The sequence below is a fragment of the Aphelocoma coerulescens genome, chromosome 27, assembly GCF_041296385.1.
Source record: "Aphelocoma coerulescens isolate FSJ_1873_10779 chromosome 27, UR_Acoe_1.0, whole genome shotgun sequence".
In the NCBI taxonomy this organism is placed as follows: Eukaryota; Metazoa; Chordata; class Aves; order Passeriformes; family Corvidae; genus Aphelocoma; species Aphelocoma coerulescens.
This window is the reverse complement of record NC_091040.1, coordinates 912,408-929,746: the sequence shown is the minus strand read 5'-3', so window position 1 is coordinate 929,746 and position 17,339 is coordinate 912,408. Positions and strand designations below refer to the sequence as shown.

Here is a 17,339-nt window from a genome sequence, read left to right as displayed (position 1 = left end):
AATTCACTGAATCCCACCCCGGTTCCTTTGGGGTTCATCCAAAGGGACACCTGGATCCAGCCAGGAGCACCCCAAAGGCTCCTCAGGAGGAGTCAGGAACCCCGGCAGCCACAGGAGCTGCTCCTGTCCGGGAGAAATGCCAGAGCTGCTCTGGGAACCCCTCCTGGGACTGCCCTGGAGTCTCCTGGGGGATCCCATGGATGGGACAGGAGCTGTTCCGGCAGATCCGGGGGGTTCAGCCCCAGAGCTGCCCCAGGTTTGGGGAACTCTCATTTCCTGGGAGCCAGAGCAGGGTGAGGCACATCCAGGATTTCCACTCACACATCCCAGTGGGAGAAAATCCAAGCAGCTGCTCCAAGCCTCTGGAAAACCCCACAACCAGAGGGGGGTGTCTCCAACAAGGCTTTAACCCTGGGATCACCCCAAAAACCAGGATCATTCCTCTCCCTCCCTGGAGAGCAGAGCTGGGTCCCCCTGAGATCAGCCAAATCCCCAAAGAAAGCCCGGGAAGAGTGGCCATTATCTGTTTTCTTTAATAAAGATAGGAAGGATTTGTGTTTTCCTGTTAAGGCAAGGATCTGCTCCTGCTGCTGGGCTCCGGGGGGCAGCTCTGATTACACAAAAAAGCTGAATTACACCTCAAACGGAAGGATTACATTTCAGAGACGATTTAGAATTAAAAAAAAAAACAAACCAAACCAAAGCCAGACATAAATTCCACACAGTCTCCTTCTGATTCGCTGTCCTGAGTCCAGTTCCACGCCAGATTCTGAGGTACAAGACAATAAATTAAAAGTTCATTCCAACTGCGGGGATCGAGCGATCAACCTCAATGCGACGTCTTCTTCACCCCCTTCCCGAATTTGGCATCGAGTCCAAGGCCTGGGGGGAGACAAAACACAAAATTTGTGTCCTTCAATCCAGCAGAAAGCCGGGAATTTGGGGCAAAATCAGCTTAACATCCCCAAATTCCCCCATGGAATGAGGGAGGGGGAAAGGAGCAAATGGATCTGCTGGTCCCACACTCCCTCCAGAGCGCCCTTGTCCCGTTCCAACGGGTTTGAGGAGTTCCCAGGGGAAGGATCCCGTGGATTCGCTTCCCAAACTCACCCAGGAACACCAGGATGGTGCCCACCCACTGCATGGGGCTGATGGGGTTGGCGAAGAGCACCACGGAGGCCAGGATGGTGAAGAACTTGCGGGTGGTGGTGATGATGGAGCAGGTCAGGGGCCCGAAGTACACCACGGTCATGAAGATGAAGCTCTGCCCCAGCAGACACAGAGCCCTGTCACTGCCATGGCCAGGACAGGGAGCCAGGGGAAAATCCCAAGGGATCTTGCTTCGAATCCTGATTATTCGTGGGCTGAAGTGGGTTTATGGCATCCTGGCATGGGCTGGAGGGGCCTCGAAGCTCATCCAGGGACAGCTTCCCCTATCCCAGGTGCTCCAACCCGGCCTTGGACGCTCCCAGGGATGGAGCAGCCACAGCTTCTCTGGGAATTCCACCCCACTCCCTCCCAGGGAAGGAAATCCCACCCAAAATCCTGTCCCTGACCCCGTGGGACGGCCCCAGCCCAGGGCACTGACCTGGCCCAGGGCGCTGGTGAGCCCGAAGAGGAGGATGTTGGAGATGATGCTGGGATAACGCTCCGTAAAACTCAGGAACTCCCAGAGCTCCCCTGTGAACAGGATCCCTGGAAAACAGCCCGGGATGAGCGGCCTGGCTGAGGATTCCTGGCCCACGTGGGGTCAGGTTGGGCTCAGAACCCCTGAAAACAGGGAGTGAGCTCCACAAACAACAGGAGGAAACACCAGCAGGAGAAGCAGTCGCCCTCCTGGTTAATCAATGAAAGAAAGATCATTAACCGGGATCAAATTCCAGCAGAACAGTCCCCAGCAGTTAATCAGGAGCACTGCTGCCTGCTCCTGGAATGGTTTGGGCTGGGAGGGACCTCAGAGCTCACCCAGTGCCGTGGGCAGGGGCAGCCCCCAGCCCCGCCTGGGCTCCGGTTTCTGCTCCCAGATGGAGCAGGAGCTGCTCTGGGACCCTCAGGGGGAGAGCCCAGGGGCTGGGCCACAAACAAAAAACTCAAAAAATCCCAAACAAAACAAATTCCAAAGTGCCCCAGGCACGCTTTTGGCACCGGGGCCGGCCCAGGGCAGGGCGTGACCGTTCCCTGGGATCCATCCCTGCGTTCCTTACCTGCCCCCAGGAACAGCGTGGACCAGAGGTTGACGTTGAGCATCATGTGGTTGGAGCCTGTCTGGTAGTGAGCCCTCATGTGGTCCTGGGACACCCCCGTGAGCCCGTCCAGGGTCAGCGACAGCAGCTGGGCACAGACAGCACAAACCCTCAGGGCCCGCTGCTTCTCCCCAGGGAAAACCCTACTGCCCCCCGTTCTTACAGGGGTTATTAGCAGGGGCTGCTAACGGCGCTGGGAGGGCGTGCAGAGCGCAGGAAGGCTGCCCTTGCCCCCAGCTGTCCTGCCACACCTTCAAGGCACAGCTGAGACCCTGGGATCCATCCCAGGTGAGGGTGAATCCCACCTGGGAGCCCAGAATTTATCCCAGGTGAAGGGGAAATCCCACCTGAGACCCTGGGGTTCCTACCAGCTGTAACCCCCCACTCCGAGGCCCGGCCCTGGCGGGTCCCTGCACTCACCAGCAGCAGCTCCCCGTAGCCAAAGACGTGCTCGGTGTCCCCCGTCCCCTTCTTGGGCTTGTAGAGGAACAGGGCCACCCCCGCCACGATGAGCAGCACGCACAGGTACTTGGCTGGGGGGTACCTCTTCCGCAGCAGGGTCACCCCCAGCAGCATCACTGGGGAGAGGGGACATCAAAAACGGCCCCTGGAACCCCTCGGGGGCATTAAGCCCCTACCAAGTCATTCCCAAATCACGGCTGCAGAGAAGGAACATCACCGAGTGCTCCCCAAACCCCTCCCTGGAATCAAACCCGGCCCAGCCCTAGGCAGAGCTGAGGTGGCTCTGACAGGTGAGGGGCTGCTGGAGGCACAGAAATCCACACAAACGCACAGAAAATGGGGAATTCTCCTACCTGGGATGGGCTTACAAGACTTGCCCAGGACCTGGGAAGGAAGGATGGGTGTTAATAATCCACATCCCAAAACGAGACCCAGAACATCCCCCGGGGCCACTGAGACTGAGCAGCGAGAGCTCAGCACCCGCCTCAAGGGGAATCACCCAAATTCCCTCCCAATCACCCAACTCCCAGCATTTCTGGGCCATTTCTCTCCCTTTTCCAAGCTCTCTCAGCCCCTCCCTCCAGCTCCAGCAGTGACCGTGACACAAAAGGGACCCCAGGAGAACGAGTGCTGGGGTCAGGGCTGGGGTCGGTGCTGGGGTCAGGGCCGGGGTCAGTGCTGGGGTCAGGGCCAGGGTCGGTGCTGGGGTCAGGGCCGGGGTCAGGGCCAGGGCCAGGGCTGGGGTCAGTGTCAGGGTCAGTGCTGGGGTCAGCGCCGGGGCCAGTGCCACGGTCAGTGCCGGGGTCAGTGCCGGGGTCAGGGCCACGGTCAGTGCCGGGGTCAGGGCTGGGGTCAGGGCCGGGGTCAGGGCTGGAGCCAGGGCTGTGGTCAGGGCCGGGGTCAAGGCCGGGGCCCGTGCCAGGGTCAGGGCCGGGGTCAGTGCCGGGGTCAGGGCCGGGGTCAAGGCCGGGGCCCGTGCCAGGGTCAGGGCCGGGGTCAGTGTCCCCCGTGTCCCCCCGCAGCGGCTGCCCGGACCCACCTGTGTGGGGTAACTCACGAACTGCAGCGCGGAGTTGCTGGACACCATGGCGCCCAGGTAGGACAGGGAGCAGGCCCCGTACAGCCACCCCCGCGTGCGGTCCGGCCGCGCCGCGTCCACGAACCGGATCACTGCGGGGACAGCGGCGGCTCAGGAGCGGCCCCGGGCCCGGCCACCGCCGTCCCGGGCATCCCGGACTTACGGAGCTTGGCGAAGGCGGCGTTGATCACGCACTGGATGAACACGAGGGTCAGCGCGTACTTGAACTTCTCCTGCTTCGCGCCCTCCCCGTAGCGGCCTCGGGTGCTGCGGGACGGACACCGGGGACAGAGAGAGCAGGACGGGCACCGGTGAGAGCGGCGAGAGAGCGGCGAGAGAGCCGGGGCCACGGGCAAGGAGCGGCGCGACCCAGCCGGGTCCCGCTGCCCGCGTCTGCCCCAGTCCCTCCTCTCCAGGGCCCCCAGCCCCGGGTGTCCCCCCAGCCCCGGGTGTCCCCCCAGCCCCGCGTCCCTCGCCGGTCTCCCCGTCCCGTGCCCCGCTCCGTCCCGGTGTCCCCGGTGCGGCGCGGCTCACATGCTCTCCTGCAGGATGCCATAGTAGAAGTAGCAGGCGAACACGCCGAGGAAGCAGACGGGCAGGCGGAGGCGCTCGGGCAGCCCCGCGGCCGCGCTCGCTCCCATGGTGGCGGCGGGGCCGCTCAGCGCGGGCGGCACCTCCAGCGCCACATCCCGCGGCGCCCCGGGCGGCCTCATCGGCCCCGCCGCGCCCGCCCCGCCCCGCGCCGCCCGCCGCGCTGCCGGAACGGCCGCGGGGGGAAAGGCGGGCGGGAGGCGCTGAGAACAGCGCGGGGCCGGGCGGGGGCTCCGCGCCGCGACCCCCGAACCCTCCCCGGGGCCGCGCCCGCCGCGATTCGGCCGCGATCGTAGCGGCGGGGCGCCGCGCGGCGCAGGCAGTGCGTGGGGCACCTCCGCCTTGGGGGCCTTCTCAATGCACGGCGCGCGCGAGAGCGGCGCCCGATGTGGAGCGCAGCGATTGGCGGCGTTGAGGGGGCGGGATCCAGGAACGGGCTCTGATTGGTGATCCCGGCCAGGAGGCTCCGCCCACTCCCGGCGGCGCTTTCCGGGGTCCTTCCCCGGTCCCGGGCGGCGGTGCCGGGTCCTGGCCGCCACCACGACCGGGACCTGGACCGGGACCGGGTCCGCCCCTCCTAAAGCCCGGTTCAGTCGCTCCCGCTGCTCCAAGCGGCGCCTCTGGGAGGCTCCCGGGCTCGGCGGGGCCGCGCAGCGAGTCAGGAAAGTGCTTTGGCCAGGGAGGGATGAACCCCCTCCATGGCACTTTGTCCTTCACAGTTCCTCTCATCCTCACGGGAATTCCAACACGATTCCCAGTCCCGGGGCTGCCTCCTGCCTGTCACATCCCCCCTCCAAGGCACTGCTCTCCACAGGCTCCACGGAGGAGCTGCCGGTGCTGCAATTCCCAAGCTCTCACTCCACGAGGGAGCTCTGGAGCACCACCGCAATTCCAGCACTCACAATTCCGGCTGGGAGCCTTGCACACCCCCGGGAAGGCGCTGAGGGCCGGTAACACCCCGGGCTCCTCCGCCTCAGCCCGACCCTGCCCGCACCCAGCACGGCGGCCCCGACAGCACCGGCACGGCGCTCCGCCGGCCTCACGCCCTTATCGAGGACAGCCGCCCCACAGCGGCCCCACAGCCGCCCTCACAGCGGCCCCGCCCGGGCCAAACGTGGCGGACGCGGCTCCTCCGCCGGCGGCGCCTGCCCGGCTCCAAGATGGCGCGCGGTCACGTGACGGGGGGTGTGGGCCGCGGCCCGGCGGAAGCGTGAGGGACCGAGCAGCGAACGGCGGCGGGCGGCGGCGGGAGCGGGGCTGGCGCCGCCGGAGCAGACGTGCCGCAGAGCGGGGGACACGGCTGCCACCACGGAGCCCGCCAGCGCCAACACCGCGGCGGCCACCGCCGCTTCTCGGGCCGCGGGCGCCGGGGACCAGGCAACCTCGCTGCCCCCGCCCAGGATGCAGCGCAGGAAGGTGAGCACGGCCGGGAAACGGGGGAGGCGGCCGGCGGGGGGGGGCGGCGGGCTCGGGCCGCTGCTTTTTACCCTTCCTCAGCCCCTCCGCTGCCTCTCCCGGGTACAAAACTGGGGGGAAAATAGCGGCCTGGAGCCCCCAGCGCCCGCCTCCCGCGCGCTCTGATTGGCTTCCACACAGGCACGCCGCGCGCTGATTGGCCGCTCTGCCTGTCACTCATCGCCCCAACGGCTACCGTTTCCCCTCCCCCGCGCCCGCAGCGGGGCCCGCCCCTTCGCGTTTCTGATTGGACACGCGCTTAGGACGGTGGCCGTCTATTGGCCGCGTCTCCATGCCCGGCTGGCTTCCGATTGGCTCTTGCTGCTGCCCATCCCCGCCCCCAACGGTCACCTCCCCGCGCGAGCCTTATTTCTCCCTTCCCCCATCGCGCCGCGCTCCCCCCCCCCCGGTTGGCGTTGCCGTGGGAGCAAGCCTCGCGCTGATTGGCTGCGGGCCGCTGTCAATCACCCTCGGTGGGGGTCCGCCGCTCTGCTGCACGAGATTCCATTGGGGGGTTCTCCCTTTCGGCTCCGCCCACGCGCGCTCTGATTGGCTGGGGCCGGCGCGGCCCCGCTGGGTGCAAAACAAAGCGGCGCGGGGGCCGCGCTCCCGCCACCGGCGCGGGGCCGCCCCCCCCCACTCCCCTCACGGCCGCCGCCATTGCCGCCCCCTCACGGCCCTGCCCGCTCGGGGGTCCCGCAGCCGCCCCCCAGCCTCCGCCGGCACCTGCCGGCACCACCGGATCCCCGGTGTCCCCTCACGGTGTTGCGGTTTAACCGCACCTGGAAATTAAGCACAAGCCTGGAATGGGGGGGGGGGACCAAAATAAAGCTTATGGGTTGAAGTATGAACGATTTAGTGATGAGAAATGGAGTAAAATGCTGTAATAGTGGTAAACAACCATTATAACGGAAAGGAGAAAAAAATAGCGATTGCTGACCAATGCTAGAATCCCCTTCCCACGTCCAGATTGCTCCAGATTACTTCGAGGTAATTCCCGATAATTCCTCCAGTTTATATACTGGGAATGACATTGTGTGGTGAGGAACATCCCTTTGGCCAGCTGGGATCACCTGTCCCCGTTTCCTTTGGGAACCTCCTCACTGGCAGAGCAGGAGACACAGAAAGAAGGGGGGAAAAAAGAGTCCCAGGTTTGGGATAAGCCCAGCCCGTGGCCGTGCACGGGGCACCCTTCCAGCCGAGTGTCTGGGACGACATGGACAACATGAAATACGCTCTCTTTTTTGTGTGGGTGGGTGGTTTTTTTTGACAATACAAGTACAATATTTAAACGCAAGCGCTCTGTGGCATTGTGCTGTTGCAGCGGAACGCGGGCAGCAGCTCGGATGGAACAGAGGACTCGGATTTCTCCACGGATCCCGAGCACACGGACAGCTCCGAGAGCGATGGCACGTCCCGGAGATCCGCCCGCGTCACCCGCTCCTCGGCCAGGCTCAGCCAGAGCTCCCAGGGTGAGGGCTCGGCTCCTTAGAGCAGGGAAAGGCTCTTCCAGCCCCGCATCCAGGACCCCAAATGCAGCCCCACACCGCAAGCAATCCCGCTGTTCCCAAGGGTTATGGGTTCTTATCTAAATGCTGATAGTTCTTATCTAAACTAAGGGATCTTTGCTTTTCCAAAGGGGAGCTGGGTGGTAATTATGGGTTAATTAAGTTGTTAAACCTGGAGAAAGCTGGTGTTACTCCAGATTGCTCCAAGCGTCCAGAGATTTTATCTGGCAAGGCCAGAGCCTGGTGAGAGAGGCAGGACAGAGCCACAAGGTGTTGCTCAGCGTGGGGCAGGGGGATCCCTGTAGTTCCTGTGGTGTAACTGTGGTTCCTGTGGATATAACTGTGATGTCCCTGTGGTTCCTGTGGTGTCCTCGTGGTTCCTGGGGTGTAACTGTGGTGTCCCCATGGTTCCTGGGGTGTAACTGTGTGTTCCCACGGGATCAGACTCCAGCCCCGTGCGGAACCCGCCGGCGTTCGGGCCGGACGAGCCCGTGTACTCCACGCGGAGGGTGACGCGCAGCCAGCAGCAGCCAGCCCCTGTCACCCCCAAGAAATACCCACTGAGACAGACGCGCTCCTCCGGCTCCGAGACCGAGCAGGCCGTGGATTTCTCGGACAGAGGTACCCGGAGGGGCAGGGAGGGCTGGGGAATCCCTGCTCCGAGAGTGCTCCCGAGGCTGGGAGAGGCTCCACGCGGTCCCTGAGGTGTTCCCGGGAGCTTTCCCCACAGCTCTGTTCCCTCCGCCCCTCACCCAGACACTAAAAACGCGGCGGATCACGACGAGTCCCCGCCCCGCACCCCCACCGGGAACGCGCCGTCCTCGGAGTCCGACATCGACATCTCCAGCCCCAACGTGTCCCACGACGAGAGCATCGCCAAGGACATGTCCATGAAGGACTCGGGCAGTGACCTGTCCCACCGGCCCAAGCGCCGCCGCTTCCACGAGAGCTACAACTTCAACATGAAATGTCCCACTCCCGGCTGCAACTCCCTCGGTAACCCCGGCTCCGATGGCCGTGGCACTCCTGCTCCCCTATTCCTGCTTGGTTGGGTGCTGGATCCTAAAAATAGGGGCTGAATTTGGATCAGGAGTATCAGGGAGAGGTGGGCCTGGAGAAAGGGGTATGGAGCATAAGTACAGGGATGTTATTCCTGGAGGTGTTTTCTGTTTTGGAGGATGGCAGGATAAGGAACCAAGTTGGAGGGTGAGCACAGGTGTGGGAGAAAAATTCCCAGATTTGTGGGCAGGGAGCTGTTTTTTGCCAGAAACAGGATTTCAGTCCCAAATCATTGCCTTCCCATCCCTGGCTGCTTTGGCTTAGTGTGAGAAAGATTTTCCTTCTTTTTAAAACCAGGAGGTTTCCTCCTGTCCCCACAGCGTGCTCCTGTGAGGGATCTTCCCATCTGGCAGACTCTTTCCACTTCTTTGGGATCATTTGTCACAAGTTCTGTTGTTTTTCTGACCCTCTGCAGGACACCTGACCGGGAAACACGAGCGCCACTTTTCCATCTCGGGGTGCCCTCTCTACCACAACCTCTCGGCAGATGAGTGCAAGGTGAATAGTTTTTTACCTTCTGATTTCTCCCTCTTTGGGATTTTTAGGACAAAATGCTGAGCCTTGTAATCGGTGAGCAGAGAGCAGAGTTCACACGGGTGCGTTTGTCTGTGACACAGCAGTACCTGCGTGTCAGAGCTGCGAGGTGCAGCTCACCGTGCTCACCTGGAAGGGAAAAGGGGGGACAGGAGGTCCTGACAGGGGAATTTTGGCCTCCAGGTGCGAGCCCAGAGCCGGGACAAGCAGATTGAGGAGCGGATGTTGGCCCACAGGCAGGACGACAACAACAGGCACGCCACCAGGCACCAGGTAAACGGGGACAGCCTCGGCTCCTGCCTCCCAGCACGGCCATTTCACCTGGGCTCCCTTCTGCACATCCCAGAGAAGCTGCTGGGACAGTCCTGGCCCTGCCCAGCTGCCAGCTCCAGCAAGGAATCCCTTGTATCCCTTAAACGAGGTTGGAGCAGGCAGGGAGAGCAGAACTGGGCTTGGCCTGTGCTCTCAGGATGATCCTTTCCCCGTGCTCGGATGTGCAGGACGAGGGAATTCCTGCCGAGCTGTAAACTGCAATTTCCCTCTGACCAAACCAGGGCAGTGACATTTCCCGGTCCCTGAGTCAGCTGGGAGCTCTGGCCCAGCACGGAGCATTCCATGGGGAGTGCTGCCTGTCCTGTGGCACGGGGCTGTGGTGGGAAGGGAAACGTCCTGCTCTGCGTTCCTGTGCCGCACCTGTAGCGCCCTGTGATTAGCAGAGGGTCTGGTTCAAGCCTGGGATGGGAGCCAGGATGGAATTCCTTGGGGTGGGAACTGAAGGGCAGCGTTTGGAGGGGCTGGAGCCTCTCAGGGGTCCCACCCTGGGTTTCTTTCAGGCTCCCACAGAGAGGCAGCTGCGGTACAAAGAGAAGGTGGCTGAGCTCAGGAAGAAGAGGAACTCGGGGCTGAGCAAGGAGCAGAAGGAGAAATACATGGTAAAAGCAGGAATTTGATCCTTTCATTCGCCCCAGGAGGGAATTTGGCTTTCCCAGTCATCCTGCAGCATTCCCAGCTGGAAAAGCTGCAGGATGCAGCAGCCCAGCAGCCAAAGTGCTGTCCTTTGCTGTTCCAGGAGCACAGGCAGACCTACGGCAACACCAGGGAGCCTCTCCTGGAGAACCTGACCAGCGAGTACGACCTGGAGCTGTTCCGGAGGGCTCAGGCCCGGGCGTCTGAGGACCTGGTGAGATCCACCCCTGAGGCACTCCCAGCCGAGCCTTTGGGGCAGTGGGGCCCTTCCCGGGGTCTGTGGGACCTGTGAGGCAGAGCAGGGAGCTGGGGAGCAGCTGCAGGCCAGCACAGCCACCCCAGGGTGGGGGATGAGTGCCAGTGACCGGCAGGGATTGCTGGAGGCACAGCTGGAGCTGAGCTCTGCGCTCAGGAATGTGCAGTGCCATTCCAGGGGTGCTCCCAGGGGGACAATGACAGCTTCCCTGCTGAGGGCTGGTGACAACAAAAGCCACCTTGGCCATAGCCAGTGGCTGAGTTCACAGCCTGGTGTTGCTGAGGCTCCTGAGGAGCTTCCCAAAGCCACATCCCATTCCAGAGAGGGATCAAAAGATCCTCTGATGCTTCCCTGTGAGATCATTGAGTCCAGCCCATGACCTGACACCACCTTGTCCCCACATGCCACATCCAGGCTTTCCTTAAACACCTCCAGGGATGGTGACACCTCCCTGGGCAGCCCCTTCCAATTCCCAATCCCTCCTTCTGGGAAGAAATTCCTCCTCATGTCCAGCCTAAGCCTCCCCTGGCACAGCTGGGGCTGTGTCCTCCTGTCCTGTTGTTCCCTGGGAGCAGAGTCCGACCCACCCTGGCTGCACCCTCCTGTCAGGAGTTGTGGAGAGCGATGAGGTCTCCCCTGATGCTTTTCTCCAGGATAAGCACCCCCAGCTCCCTCACTGCTCCTCACAGCACTTGTGTCCTGTCCGTATGGATCAGGAAAGGAACCGGGAGTGGCGAGGAGCCGTAAGAATTTAATGAAAGACGAATTTAGAAGACTTGAAACAGATTTCCTCCAGGAAAATAAATCCCAGTTCTCCCCCAGGTGCTTACAGTGAGTTTTTTGGCTCCTGCAGGAGAAGCTGAGGCTGCAGGGGCAGATCACCGAGGGCAGCAACATGATCAAGACCATCGCATTCGGGCGCTACGAGCTGGACACGTGGTACCACTCGCCCTACCCCGAGGAGTACGCGCGCCTCGGCCGCCTCTACATGTGCGAGTTCTGCCTCAAGTACATGAAGAGCCAGACCATCCTGCGCAGGCACATGGTGAGGCCCGGGGAGGGGCTCATTCCCGCCGGGAATTCTGTGGTGCCACCGGGTGCCCAGCCAGGCTCAGCCCGGCACCGCGCTGGTAAACGTCTGAAACCGTGGCCGGTGCGGCTGTGGGAGGTGGGGCTGCGGTTTCCTGGCACGCTGGAGCTGCTGCTGTCCCTGGAGCAGCGGTGACGGCCCCGTTTTGTGTCCCTGTCACAGGCAAAGTGTGTCTGGAAGCACCCCCCCGGTGATGAAATCTACCGCAAGGGCTCCATCTCCGTGTTCGAGGTGGACGGGAAGAAGAACAAGGTGAGTGTGGCCAGGAGGGGAGTGCTGCACTGCTGGAATTTGGGAGGAGCTTTGCCCAGGGCCAGAGATGACCTTAAAGACAAAATACAGAGACCCAAGCCCTGCTCCCCTGCCCTGGGCAGCCAGAGAAGGAGATCACATCCATTCCCACATTCCCACCCACAGGAATCCAGGCTTATCCATTTCCATCACCAATGGAATTGTTTCCTGACCCAGCTGCTCTGTTTCCCCATCATTTCTCAGATGATTCAGATTTCTTTTGTCCTTTCCCAGGTGGTTTTGTCCACATTTGGGATATCCCACTGGAATCAACGCCTGCATCTCTTTTTTTGTCCCCAGATCTACTGTCAGAACCTGTGTCTGCTGGCAAAGCTTTTCCTGGACCACAAAACCCTTTATTATGATGTTGAACCCTTCCTCTTCTACGTCATGACCGAGGCTGACAACACTGGCTGCCACCTGATCGGGTATTTCTCCAAGGTCAGTGGAAAACATTCATCATCCACCTCACTAAAATGGGATTTAGGAGCCCCTTATGAGCACTGGCTCCCTTCTGCAGTCTCAGGATTTGCTGCTTTTGAGAACAGATAAAGTTCCAAGGCTGAGCTGCAAGAATTGTTCTGTTTGCTGAGGGATTGCAGGGGCTTTGCTGCTCCATCATTTCTCATTCCCAGCAAAAACCAAACCAGCTCCATGGAATTGTTGTTGCCAGGAAGCAGAGTGGTGTCTTCATCAGGGATGAAGAAATTGGGAAGGAACGAAGAGAAAAATACGTTGAAATAAATACTAGTCACCATGATTTCTTTTTTTAATAAAACAGTTAAAGGAATGAAAATTCTGAGTTCTATCCCTCCTCCTCTCTGCTCTTGTTTCCAGGAGAAGAATTCCTTCCTCAACTACAATGTGTCCTGCATCCTGACCATGCCCCAGTACATGAGACAAGGCTATGGCAAAATGCTCATCGACTTCAGTGAGTGGGGAGGGAAATTCCAGGGCAAAATTCCTCCACTTCCACCAGGGCATCTCACCTGGCTGCTGGTGCTTGAGCAGTTTCTGTCCTGGCTCATTTCTGAGTAGTTTAAATAGGGGTTTTTTAAAATTTTTTAGGCTATTTGCTGTCGAAAGTAGAAGAAAAGGTTGGCTCCCCAGAACGTCCCCTGTCCGACCTGGGCCTGATCAGCTACAGGAGCTACTGGAAGGAGGTTCTGCTGCGCTACCTGCACAACTTCCAGGGCAAGGAGATCTCCATCAAAGGTGTGTCTGGGAGCTGGGGGGGATTTGGGAACATCCCTGTGCCTGACCCACCCACCCAGGTGTTTGTGGAGCACCAGATTTAATGGGATGTTCCTGTGGCTGGGAATGGCTCCTTCCCACTCCTGCCACCAGCACAGATGGGCCAGTTTGCAGCATTTTGGAAGGATGAACTGGCTGCTTCTTGAAAAAAAACACAATTTAAAAAAGATTTAGCCAAAAGCTTCATCCACCTGTGGGTTAGAATGTTAATTTTAACAAGAAAAATGGTTCCAACAGCCAATATTGAGAATATTTGGCCGTATTTTGATGGCACTTCTCTGTTGGTGGCACCTGGGAGGCTGTGGGATTTCCTGGGGCTGTGAGGTACCCTGGAAAAGCAGGATTGCATCTTCTCTCAGAGGATTTGTCACACAGATCCCAAACCCAGCACCCCCAGCCCCTGCAATCCTGGCTGTGCCTGCTCAGTCCCTGCAGGGAATGTCCTGTCCCACGTTTCTGAGGGCCTTACACAAAACTCATGGTGAGACCCCCGGGGTTTGGGGCTGTTTCAGGGGCTCTGGGCTGGGCTCTGACCCGGGCTCTGCCTTGCAGAGATCAGCCAGGAGACTGCAGTGAACCCCGTGGACATCGTGAGCACCCTGCAGGCCCTGCAGATGCTCAAGTACTGGAAGGGCAAACACCTGGTCCTCAAAAGACAGGTGAGCCTGCCCATTCCAGGGGCTGTCTCCTTTCATTTCCTTGTTCTTGCTGCGATCAGGGGTTCCTCGGGTTTTCCAGCCTGTTCATTCTCATCTCCCAGTAAAACAGGGTGAGCTCTCCTGCCCTGCACAGACACCCCAAAATCCCACCCTGTGCCTCCCTGGGAGCGTTGTCCGAACACTCCCGGAGCTCTGGCAGCCTCGGGGCCGTGCCCATTCCCTGTTCTGGTGCCCACCACCACTCTCTGGATGAAGAACTTTTCCCTAAAATCCCACCTAAACCTCCCTGGCATGGAGTGAACGGGATTGATGGATCCCTGCATGACTCCCTGATAAACCAATCCCCAGATGTGCCAGACGTTTTCCCTTTCCTGGGATTCCTTTGGAGCTTGATTGAAGGGCTTCTATAAAACTGTGGAGAAGATGAAGTTAATTTTGGTGTGACTTTGCTGTTGTTTTGGGGGATTAATGGGTGAGCCACCCTCCCCTTTGCGGTGTTGTCCCATGGATAACTCTGCCCCTCCCCTGCTGTCCCCAGGATCTGATTGATGAGTGGATTGCCAAGGAGGCCAAGAGGTCCAACAGCAACAAGACCATGGATCCCAGCTGCCTGAAGTGGACCCCTCCCAAGGGCACCTAAGTGTCCCCGCCAGCGTCCCCAGCGTAGAAGCGCCGTAGGGATCCGTGTCGTGCCGTGCTGTGGTGACTGGCTGCTGCAGTGTCCCCAGAGCAGCTCAGCCCCGGGCTGGCCTGGCCTGGCCCTGTGTCCCCACAGTTCTGAGGAACTCGGATGTTTCGGCCTCAGTGAGGCCGTGAGGACTGGAAGTGTCTCGGAGCCCCAGGAAGCTGTGGCCCGAGGAGCTCTGATTGCTGGCCCTGTCCCTGGCCCTGCTGGCCCTAGCCCTGCTGTCCTGCTCCAGGGGCCTGTCCCACCATCCCCTGTCCCTCCTGCAGCTTCCCTGAGTCCCAGGGCCACTCCTGGCTCTTGGACAAGGTCTGGGAGTGCTTCTCTGGGGCAGGCCTGGCTTTCCCAGTGACGTCAGCATCTGGAACTGCTCCTGTCCCATTCCGTGTCTGAAATAGGTTTAGTGGGATAATATCCCCCTCTTCCAGCAGTGTTCCATAGGATCCAGCAGATCTCCTCTTAGTTCCTGTTGTCCAGCCAGAATTGCACCTCCTGCCCCTGAGGGAGTCACTGGAGCAGGGTGTTCCTGTCACCCCTCCTGGAGCCGCCACAGCCCTGCTGGAAGCACCTCTGGATTAGAATTCCCATTTTTCCTGGTGTGTATCTCGTGGAATTACTGAGTTCCTGTACATAAACAACCTGCTGAGTGTATCCCCCTGGAGATGTTTTTCCCAGAGCAGCCTTCCTGGAATTGCAGGTCCCTTTTTTTTTGGAGTTTTTTCCTCTCCAGGCTGAAGTAATCCAAACTTTGGCCTTTTCCAAAGAGCCACAGGAACTCCCAGCACCAATTCCAGGAGCTGCTGGGCTACTGTGCTCCAGGGAGGGATGGATTCCCTGGCAGAGCAGTGAAAGCTTCGATTCCTCTTTCCCATCAGCAGAAATATCCCGGAATGGCTTCCCAGTAAAACCACTGTCCTCGTGCCACCAGTGCCTGTGTGGCTCCAGTGTCACTGACAGAGGGGACAGTCCTGGGAAGGGGCTGAATCCCCTGATCCCAGCGCTGAATCCCCTGATCCCAGGGGTGAATTCCCTGATCCCAGTGCTGATTCCCTCGATCCCGGTGGTTCCTGATGGAACAGGGTGTGAAATGAAGCGCTCCTGGGAAGGTGGGAGCTGTTCCCCGTTAACCACTGCCCCACCCTGACTGGAAAAGTTCCCTCCTGCTCCTCAGGTTCCCTGCCTTTCTCCTGGAAAACCAAACCACCCCCAGACCCTCAGTCCTCGCTGTGGACCTCGTGGGCATTACTGACTCCTGCTGTCCTTGCTCCTGGCTCGTCCCGAGCTGCAGATTCCCGGGAGATCTCCCAGCAGTGGCTCTGGAGCAGGGAGGGAGGGAGGGAGGCCGTTCCCCTGCTCCCCGTTCCCGTGCCGTGTGGGATGTGCTGTTCCTGTACCTGCTCCTCAATAAAAGCATGTTCCCTGCTCCAGCCTCGGCTCCCTGCTTTCCTGCAGCTCCAGGGAGGAGCAGCTGCTCCCCTGTGTCCCAGGGGCTCCTCTGGAAACCATCCCTGGGCCTGGGGATTTTAGGATTGGGACTGGAGCAGCCTTGGGGTTGAGTCTTCCCAAAGTATCCTGCTCAGGGCCGTTCCAGTACGTTAAACCCTTTCCATGAAGGAATTTTTCCTGATACCCATCCTAAACCTCCCCTGGCACAACCTGAGGCTGTTATTGGGACAAGAAGCATTTTCCCCACGTGGAGTTTTTCCCCCTTTCCATGGAGAAATTGTTCCCAATATCCATCCTAAACCTGGCACCACCTGAGGCTGTTATTGGGACGAGTTTTCCCTACACTGAGGGGAAGCTGCTGGAGGAAAATTCCCTGAGATCTCCCTGAATTTCCAGGAGCTGCTCCGTGGTTCCTGATCCCTCTCCCAGCCGAGCACTGGGATTCCTGCTGGCTTCTCCCTTTTGCTGGAATGGTTTGGGGCAGGATGTGGTTGGGCTGAGGATCTGCAGGGAGGGAACAGGGGCTGATATTCCTGCAAGGAACAGAGGGAAGCAGGAAGGAAGGGGAGCAAAATGCCTGCAGTGACCTCAGCTGGTCCTGCTGTGATCCCGATGCCTTGGAGCTCACCCCAATCCATGGGGGACGATCCCTGTGCCACCAGCGCTGCCCCCCTGCTGTCCCAAACCCATGGAAAGGCCTGGAACGGCCTCTCCGCGTTGGCTCCCGCGCCAGGGAAGAGCAGCTCTATTTTTGGGATCATTCCCTGTAATTAACTCGGCCTTTCCTGCCCTCCCCGGGCCCGGCCCACGCGGCCCCGAAACCACCAGAGGTGCAGGAAAACGGGAGCCAGGAAAGGGAAACGAAAACATCCCCAGGAAACCACGGATCCCAACGGCTCCTGCGGCTTTCCTGCAGGAGAGCTCAGCCCCCGGGAGCTGCCAAACTGGACCTGACACCTTCCCGCAGTGCCCAGCGAGCTCGGGAGCTGGAAGATTCCCGAGTTTGGGGCTGCTCTGGAATCACAGGTCAGGGGATGGTTTGGGATGGAGGGAGCTGAGATCCCAGCCATTCCCACCCCCTGCCGTGGGCAGGACACCTTCCGCTGTCCCAGGTGGCCCCAAGCCCCATCCTTGGACACTTCCAGGGACAGAGCATCCACGTTTTCTCTGGAAAACTCATTCCAACCCCTCATCACCACCTTCTCTTCCCAGTTCTCCCAGTTATGGCTCCCAGTTCCTTTCCCCCACCTGAGCAGGGAACTGGGAGCAGGAAGCTTCTCCCGCCTCTGGAGCCCCAGCCTGACCTTGGAGCAGCTGGGAAGGAGCAGGATCCCAGCAAAACGGGGATTTTCGGCAATTCCAGCGAGTCCCTCACGAGCCAAACTCCCGGGAAGCCCCGGTGAACGTCAGCAAGGGAAAACCTTCCCGAGGTTTTCCAGCAGAACCTGGATTGCCGGGAAGGGCAGCAGAGGGTGCTGCTTCCCAGGGCAAAGGCACTGCCAGACCCGCAGGAAACTCCCAGGAGCTCGGGGTTGGCTTTTCCTGGGAATTTATCCCTGATTTCTGGGCAGAAACCGAGGGATATTCGGGATGTGGGAAGGCCACGGGGAGAGGGACAATTCCGGTGCTCTCCTGGGGTGTTGGAACCATTCCCAGCTCTGCAGGGTGTTGGTGTGGGATCAGGGAATTCTCAGGGAACCATGGAATCCCAGCCTGGTTTGGGTTGGAAGGACCCCAAAGCCCATCCAGTGCCATCCTTCCC

At 60.1% G+C, this 17,339-nt stretch overlaps 2 protein-coding genes across 2 annotated transcripts; one reads left to right on the top strand and one right to left on the bottom strand.

Annotated features, from left to right (window-relative positions):
• Positions 1-517: 517 nt before the first annotated feature.
• SLC35B1 (solute carrier family 35 member B1) lies at positions 518-4,508 on the bottom strand. The gene is made up of 9 exons (XM_068996457.1): positions 4,318-4,508; positions 3,947-4,050; positions 3,745-3,875; positions 3,059-3,089; positions 2,664-2,821; positions 2,205-2,331; positions 1,589-1,695; positions 1,111-1,264; positions 518-882 (listed from the first exon to the last, which is right to left on the bottom strand). The coding sequence occupies exons 1-9, from the start codon at positions 4,494-4,496 to the stop codon at positions 830-832; spliced, it is 1,044 nt and encodes a 347-aa protein (XP_068852558.1). The 5' UTR covers positions 4,497-4,508; the 3' UTR covers positions 518-829.
• A 1,061-nt stretch (positions 4,509-5,569) lies between these two features.
• Positions 5,570-15,548, top strand: KAT7 (lysine acetyltransferase 7). The gene is made up of 15 exons (XM_068996503.1): positions 5,570-5,790; positions 7,154-7,301; positions 7,782-7,958; positions 8,094-8,333; positions 8,812-8,894; positions 9,114-9,203; positions 9,764-9,862; positions 10,000-10,110; positions 11,006-11,197; positions 11,405-11,494; positions 11,834-11,974; positions 12,371-12,464; positions 12,602-12,748; positions 13,340-13,446; positions 13,985-15,548. The coding sequence occupies exons 1-15, from the start codon at positions 5,776-5,778 to the stop codon at positions 14,084-14,086; spliced, it is 1,836 nt and encodes a 611-aa protein (XP_068852604.1). The 5' UTR covers positions 5,570-5,775; the 3' UTR covers positions 14,087-15,548.
• Positions 15,549-17,339: the final 1,791 nt, after the last annotated feature.

Excerpts from the sequence above, each read along its gene's own strand:
- SLC35B1 (XM_068996457.1), bottom strand. The coding sequence starts at position 4,496 with ATGAGGCCGCCCGGGGCGCCGCGGGATGTGGCGCTGGAGGTGCCGCCC. Across the intron at positions 3,876-3,946 it reads CGCCGCCTTCGCCAAGCTCC|TGATCCGGTTCGTGGACGCG; the intron begins GTAAGTCCGGGA and ends CTGTCCCCGCAG. Across the intron at positions 3,090-3,744 it reads TCGTGAGTTACCCCACACAG|GTCCTGGGCAAGTCTTGTAA; the intron begins GTGGGTCCGGGC and ends CTTCCTTCCCAG.
- KAT7 (XM_068996503.1), top strand. Across the intron at positions 7,959-8,093 it reads CGTGGATTTCTCGGACAGAG|ACACTAAAAACGCGGCGGAT; the intron begins GTACCCGGAGGG and ends CCCCTCACCCAG. Across the intron at positions 10,111-11,005 it reads CCCGGGCGTCTGAGGACCTG|GAGAAGCTGAGGCTGCAGGG; the intron begins GTGAGATCCACC and ends TGGCTCCTGCAG.